Source organism: Triplophysa dalaica, chromosome 1 (assembly GCF_015846415.1).
Source record: "Triplophysa dalaica isolate WHDGS20190420 chromosome 1, ASM1584641v1, whole genome shotgun sequence".
In the NCBI taxonomy this organism is placed as follows: domain Eukaryota; kingdom Metazoa; phylum Chordata; class Actinopteri; order Cypriniformes; family Nemacheilidae; genus Triplophysa; species Triplophysa dalaica.
The window spans coordinates 2,314,643-2,322,885 of record NC_079542.1 but is presented as its reverse complement, the minus strand read 5'-3'; the positions used below and the strand labels follow the sequence as shown (position 1 = coordinate 2,322,885).

General features: G+C 38.6%; 1 protein-coding gene across 1 annotated transcript; it reads right to left on the bottom strand.

Moving 5' to 3' along the window:
* Positions 1 to 728: 728 nt before the first annotated feature.
* LOC130429936 (sodium/potassium/calcium exchanger 1-like) lies at positions 729 to 6,601 on the bottom strand. Its single transcript, XM_056758794.1, has 7 exons — positions 5,714 to 6,601; positions 5,070 to 5,178; positions 4,245 to 4,327; positions 3,756 to 4,022; positions 3,395 to 3,484; positions 2,058 to 2,224; positions 729 to 948 (listed from the first exon to the last, which is right to left on the bottom strand). Exons 1-7 carry the CDS (start codon positions 6,599 to 6,601, stop codon positions 729 to 731), a joined length of 1,824 nt encoding a protein of 607 aa, XP_056614772.1.
* Positions 6,602 to 8,243: the final 1,642 nt, after the last annotated feature.

Below are 8,243 nucleotides of genomic sequence, written 5' to 3'. Positions count from 1 at the left end.
CTATCTGTCAACTTTAATTTGACAAAGTTTTGGATTCATTTTGATTTGATTGATTTTAGGGTTGTTGCTCAGAAATAATTAATCTTATTCTGACTTATTTTGATGAGTTTTAAGGTGTTAAATGTACAAAATCAATGTTGATCTTTTGAGACTATACTCTAAAGTTTGATTTGGATGTACAGTGGGTAACATTTTACATTTTTCACTCTTTGTTATATTGCAGCCATTTGCTAAAATCATTTAAGTTCATTTTTTAAGTTCAAAAACACTGAATTGTTGACATTTTTGCAGATTTATTAAAAAAGAAAAACTCACATGGTCCTAAGTATCACATGAAATATCACATGCCCTATATAACCACTGTATATATGGCAGTTCCCTCATAAACAATATTTTCTATTTTTCACTCTTCCCCCTATATTTCCAAAACTTCGATATTATCTCCTTATATCTACAGATATGTACTGTAGAGGTGCATTATTGTCACATTTAGTTTGACTGTAAATCCTGTTCAATTATGCTGTACATTTCGGGCCGTAATCTAAAGCGTCAGCAAGATTTTGACACGTTTCATTGCAGTAAAACAATGATTTATTCATCTGTGTGATGTCACAAAAGCTCAAAGACGTTTTCAAAACGGTCTCATTTCATCTGTTTCGGTTCTAGAAGTGGTAGGATGAATAGTACATAAAGTCTCTGAAAACAAAGCTGAGAAGATGAGTGTGAGGTCACACTAACAGCACGCTGAGAAACAGAAAGATGAAATATGACATCAGCATCACGCCACCGAACCGTTTGTTCATCCTCCAGCGGAGAGCAGCGACGCAGACGACAGCAGAGATCAATGTGAGGAGGAACAGAAGAACGATGAAGAAGAGTCCGCCGCCACTGACCGACACAACAGATCCTCCACTAACCGCTGATGACACGAGCCACGACACCGGCAGTCTGAAACACACTTAAAAAACAAATAATTTATTTACTGTTTCGGTCACAACCCTCCCTGCTCCCTCTCACAATGGTTCATTCCACCTGCGCTCGCTAGTGTAGCGTCTCTTGCCTATTGGACTTGCCGCAGACAGTGACACACGCAGACACGTCACATCAAAAGTCAGGGAAACAAAAACGGAAGGAAAAGATGTCAAGAGAAGACAGAGAACGCCAAAGTCGACAGTATGTCACACAGTTTTTCAAAAAGAAAGGTAGCTTGCCATATTCCTGTATTCCAAAACTTATTTTTGTTGCTACATGACCTGCTTTTATCTAGCGAGCTTAGTAAAATAATTACTGAATTATGATTTACATCCAACAATAATAACATCTCTGCTGTCTCCGGGACGGGTTATCATGTCTCGTAGACACAGATTCAGCGGCTGCTGCACACCCACGTCCCCCACCCCCCGTCCCCGTCTCAGCCGAACAAGGTGAGCCTGAGCGCGAAACTTCGCGAAGATTGAAGCCTCTAAACACGTCTTATCTACTGTGTTCGCCACATGATGATAACTTCGCAAAACAAAAAGTAATCTACACGCTTCAAAAATTACAAAATTAGTTTGCCGTGTCGTGTGTTCTGTGAAGTGACAGTGCGGCTGCTAAGATCGATGCTGTCAAACCTGACGTTCTTAATATGAATAAAATGCCCCAGAAAAATATAATATAAAATTGAATAAAACGTGTCTCTACTGTAGCTGATGTTTCCTGAATGAGCAGTTTGACCCAGCTAAAGCTTGTTCATGTTAAGTATATGTCAATACATAATGTTCTCTTGTGCTTGCAATTGCAATTGAGATAATAAATGTTCTCCCTTTTATGTAAACAAGTACATATTTCTAAAAAAAATTCTTGTTTTTGTAGGCTTTGTACTCATCTTTAGACATTTTAACTATGCAATGTGCTAAGTATCTTTTTTTAAGAATACAGGGCATGTTTATTGGGTTAAATTTTATCTGTAAAAAATGTAGGGGGCCCAGAAACCTCAAAGTCACTAAAGTTAACAATAAATCACATAAATCACATTTACAGTCACAAGTGTAGTGATGTGGGTGATCAAATCTCACCCGAGGGTGATGTCAAACACATTGATGCCCATTGAGTTGGACACGGCGGTGTCAGCGGAACCCTTGTGTGCCTTTAGAAGAGCTGTGAGGAGATGAGGTAGAGAAACACCCGCTGACAGAACGCTCACAGACATCAACTCTTCAGATACACCCAAAGTCTCACTCACCTGATAAAAGACAAAACATCAAACTCACTTCGACATGTGCGCTTAGAGTTCAACTTGTGGACACTTACAGACGAATAGTTTAAGAACATTTAAGTATATCTTATCTACTGTGGTAAGCATACTAATACAACCCAGCAAACACAGTATGTTCTGACAATGTCGCCAGTTGGTCTTCATTTGGTCAGCGTGACGTTACTTTGTGACCACGTTCTGAGGACGTCTTGGCAACGTTCCATTTCTTATCATTTTTGTTTAAATTCCAGAAACGTTGTGGCCACGTCCTCAAATAACATTGTGAATGAATCCTGTGAGAACGTTGTAGAGTGGTGTACTAGTCTTCAGATAACCTGCCACTGGTCGTTTGATTTATGAATCCGGTTATTTCTATTTAAATATTAATATATGAAAAATGTATTATCAGAGTCAAATCTGTTATATTGTCGAAACGATTGCTATTAATCTGACTTCTCACAGCTATTAAACTGGACTTTATAAGATGTAACAATTAAAACTGCGTTTCTTTTGATTTAATGCCGCGCTTGTCCAGCACACGCGTTCTGTTCTACAAAGAGCTGCGAGCTCGAATCATTTGAACATTAACGCTCATTTCGTTTTAGCATTATGTACTAGTATTATATTTGTGAGTTTACTATACTTTTGTTAATAATAGTATTTGGGACTGAATTGGACCACTTTTTAGTTAATAAAAGTCTACTTTAATGTATACTTTTAGTGTATAACAGTAGTACACTGAGTTCACTATAGTTTACATCTTTTTTTTGTTGTACTGCTACTATACTACAAATGAACTTGTATTCTGTCAGTTTAATAGTTTAATAATTCAAGCTCATTTTTAAGATATTAAAGTATGTACAGTTGTGTTGATATATGTCCCCAGCAAACTACTAGTACAGATTTTCGTACTTGCGAGTGTTCTTTAGTGAATTTAACATCATAGTTATAATTTGCTATTTGGGTTGTATTTTTGCACTTTAAGTACACTACTGTGTTCCTTTGTAAGTATTTAAACTCATCATCAGAGAGTAAAAACTAGCTTCACAAATATTGAGATCAGTCAAAACATTTGACATAATGATCATCTCAAATCTATATGTGTGCGAGCAAATGTTTGATGGAAAAACTGAAAGAGAGAATGAAGAAGATACAGACCCGATGAGACAAACACAACATCAAATAAGAGAAGAGTCCAATCCAGACCAGAGAACCCATCAAAGTCAACACAAAATACTGCTGTGAAGTCTAACAACACACAAACACACAAACAGAGCAAATCCACAGCATGCTTTCACTGGGCTTTAAACACATGTTTACTAGTAATGGTGGTTTACACATTTAGTGTTTTTGATCAAATCAAACATAATTACGTCTCAAAGTCCAAAGCAAAATTTCAGTGTGTGGCTTAAGACATTCTTCTTATAAGAGAGAAAGAAATTAGAGACTAGGGTTAAGTGTGTGTGTGTGTAAGAGAGAGAGAGAGAGAGAGAGAGAGAGAGAGAGAGAGGCAGCTGACCTGTCTGCGGGGGTCAGGAAGGGTCAACCACAGACAGCCGGTGATGGGTAATAACAGAACATATGAAGCCTGTTTGTGTTTCTCCTCCGGCCATTTAAGAGACAGGGCCACATCTCTTACACCTTCATCCTCCTCCTCCTCATCATCATCATCACTGCTTTCTTCTTCATCACCAGAGAAATCACTGTCATCTCCATCACTGCTGTCACTCTCTTCATCATCTTCATCGTCTTCCTCCTCCTCATCACTGCTCTCAGACTCTCTGGTCTTATCAACACAGACAGAATTACGTTCCAAAACAAATTCAATCCCAGAATGCACTGTGACAAGCTCAGTGAAACAAACCTATGATGTCGGATGAGGTGAGGAAGTTTATTCATAATTTCTAGGTAATAGATCCACAGTATTTTGATGAACAGTGTGTATCAGGGAGCAGAACATTATTAATCCGTCATGAAATTCACTCTTGGTTTAGTGTGACTTGTGTACCTGTTGTTCTTCATCTTTATGTCCAGAAGGTTCTGCTGGGTTTGGCTGTGCAGATATTGTTGAATGTTTTCTCGTATTGACACCTGATGATCAGAAACCAGATTCAACGTGTTTGTCCCATTACTGTTGGAATACAGTCTGAATAATTATTATAAAATGTTTGATTTTAGTCTTCAAAAACAATAGAATAAAAGAAGAAAAGAAGAAAACAATTGAAGTAAATACCAAAACAAATCCTTATATGTGTGCATGTGTCTGACGACATGTGTGTTTGTGTGTGTGACGGGGTGTGTGTGTGAGTGTGTACTTGTGTGTCTGAAGGGGTGTGTGTGTGTGTGTGTGTGTGTGTCTGAAGGGGTGACTGTGTGTGTGTACCTGCTGTGTGTCTGAAGGGATGTGTGTGTGTGTCTGTGTGTGTCTGTGTGTGTGTGTGTGTACCTGCTGTGTGTCTGAAGGGATGTGTGTGTGTGTCTGTGTGTGTCTGTGTGTGTGTGTGTGTACCTGCTGTGTGTCTGAAGGGATGTGTGTGTGTGTCTGTGTGTGTCTGTGTGTGTGTGTGTACCTGCTGTGTGTCTGAAGGGATGTGTGTGTGTGTGTGTGTGTGTGTCTGAAGGGGTGTGTGTGTGTGTGTGTCTGAAGGGATGTGTGTGTGTGTCTGTCTGAAGGGATGTGTGTGTGTGTGTCTGAAGGGGTGTGTGTGTGTGTGTGTCTGAAGGGATGTGTGTGTGTGTCTGTCTGAAGGGATGTGTGTGTGTGTGTCTGAAGGGGTGTGTGTGTGTGTGTGTGTCTGAAGGGGTGACTGTGTGTGTGTGTGTGTGTGTGTACCTGCTGTGTGTCTGAAGGGATTTGTGTCGTCCATTATAAGCTGATAAACAGTCTTGCGTGATGTGCAGATACGCAGAGAGTCTGATCCTCTAAACGCATCACACCTCAACTGAACAAACAACATGAAATGAAAAAACAATTCTTTACATGTTTGTTGTGAAAACCATCAAGTTGTTCATCGCTCATCGTCCATTATTTATTACATAAACATGAAGAATTTCTCAGATGTTTTAGTGTGTTGATGTGCTTTCATTCACTGTCATTAAACTCAGTTACATAGAAACACATTTACATTGAAGGACGGCCACCTACCACCCATCAAAAACATCTTGTCAACTGCATAAAATTTAATATAAAATCATTTGAAAAATATAATATAAACTTGCTGCATGTGATATAAATACAGGACGATTTCCAGTAATTATACAAATTGTCACAATTGTCTTAAACAAAAACATTTATATTATGGAAATAATTTCTGCTCAAAATGATGATCACAGAAAGACTGAAGATTTTTAACAATTACATTACAGTAGTTAAATGAATATGAATAGTTGATCAATGATTCTGATGTGTAACACACCGTAAAAGAATCACAAGTCTGGTAAGTTTTCTGCTTCTGCATCATGATGAATAAAGTTTACCTTCTCAGGTTCATCGATGGCCAGAACTTTAGTGATGTTGTCGTGTTTCTGCAGGTACACTTTGACGCTTTCTTCTAGAATCTCGTTGTGTTTGATGAAGGTGACGTACATCACACACCCCATCAGAAGCGACAGGCTTTCCCGCCAGGTGATGAGGTCATCCATGAGAACCACGAGCAGGATGAACACATCACACGTGTAGAACATCACATCCCTGCAGAACGGCCACCAGGTCAATCTGAGGGTGTCGTGAGAGAACGCGGCGCACGCGCCCGTAACAGCCAGAACGTTAAAAAACCCTGAACCCACGACGACTCCGACACCCACGCGACCGCTGGAGAGAAAGAGTCCCATGAGAGACATGAAGAACTCGGGTACAAAACCTCCGGCGGCCATGAAGTTCACCGCTGAGAGATCTGCGGAGACGTTGAGCTTCTCTGTCAGGATTCCCAAAGACGGGATGAAGAACTCCTCGCACACGATGACTAAAGCAAAGAAGGTGTAAATCAGAGCAGCGATGTGAAGAAGAACCCAGCCGTGTCTGCGCTGCTCTAACGTGAAGAGATCTTCTGGATAGTGAAGGGTTCTGAGAGGAGCTGAAGGTGTTCTGGTGACACCGCTGGTGTTGACTGGAGCTTTGGGTTTAGCGCTGATATAAATGCATCTAGAATAGTCTCGTGATTTGAGTATCTTTAAGGAGGGACTCATGTCCAGATCGGTTCTGGCTTCGTAAGACGACCTCGGAGCTGTTTCTCGTTCATGAACGCTTCTCTTCCAAACGTTCTGACTTCTGCTCAATGATAGCCAGCAGATCCAGCACATGAGAGTCACGCAGAGGACGCTCAGTGTTTTACACAGCCTCAGTCTTCTCCCGTGTGATCGGTTCATACTGGACTGACCTTAAAATGGTTGCAAACACGGTCAGAATAGACACCAGCGGGTCATTTGTTGAGGTCAAACATTGCATCGGACAAAAGCTTCTGATGGCCAAACAAAACACTTTTTCTCACGAAGGACAAACATTGTGCATCACAGCCTGACAGACACAAACAAACACATTAGACATTAAACACAATATAAAGCCGTTCTTTCTGGTTCTCCAATCTGATTGGCTGAGAGCCATGAGATATTCCACCAGTATCACCGCGGTCTCTGATTTATCTTGTATCATTTAACTTGTGCCGTCTAAATGTTATAAATGAAATATCGGTCTCGTAGTCTTGTGATCGTGCTCTTATATCAGCGGGTGTGACTGTCTCCTGTCCTCGGCCTCCTGCCTTTGTTATCGCATTATTTACAAATATGAGATAGTTCTCAGCCTTCAGATGTTTCATTATCATTTAAGAAATTCAACATATCAAAAGTAAAATAATTCAAATAATAAACAGTAACACATTTCTATTCATTCTTGGTTAGTTACTCATTACTATTTATTCGTGGTTAGTTACTCATTACTATTTATTCGTGGTTAGTTACTCATTACTATTCATTCGTGGTTAGTTACTCATTACTATTCATTCGTGGTTAGTTACTCATTACTATTTATTTGTGGTTAGTTACTCATTACTATACATTCGTGGTTAGTTACTCATTACTATTTATTCGTGGTTAGTTACTCATTACTATTTATTCGTGGTTAGTTACTCATTACTATACATTCGTGGTTAGTTACTCATTACTATTTATTCGTGGTTAGTTACTCATTACTATTTATTTGTGGTTAGTTACTCATTACTATACATTCGTGGTTAGTTACTCATTACTATTTATTCGTGGTTAGTTACTCATTACTATACATTCGTGGTTAGTTACTCATTACTATTTATTCGTGGTTAGTTACTCATTACTATTTATTCGTGGTTAGTTACTCATTACTATTTATTCGTGGTTAGTTACTCATTACTATTTATTCGTGGTTAGTTACTCATTACTATTTATTCGTGGTTAGTTACTCATTACTATTTATTCGTGGTTAGTTACTCATTACTATTCATTCGTGGTTAGTTACTCATTACTATTCATTCGTGGTTAGTTACTCATTACTATTTATTCGTGGTTAGTTACTCATTACTATTTATTCGTGGTTAGTTACTCATTACTATTTATTCGTGGTTAGTTACTCATTACTATTTATTCGTGGTTAGTTACTCATTACTATTTATTCGTGGTTAGTTACTCATTACTATTTATTCGTGGTTAGTTACTCATTACTATTCATTCGTGGTTAGTTACTCATTACTATTTATTTGTGGTTAGTTACTCATTACTATTTATTCGTGGTTAGTTACTCATTACTATTTATTTGTGGTTAGTTACTCATTACTATTTATTCGTGGTTAGTTACTCATTACTATTTATTCGTGGTTAGTTACTCATTACTATTTATTCGTGGTTAGTTACTCATTACTATACATTCGTGGTTAGTTACTCATTACTATTTATTCGTGGTTAGTTACTCATTACTATACATTCGTGGTTAGTTACTCATTACTATTTATTCGTGGTTAGTTACTCATTACTATTTATTCGT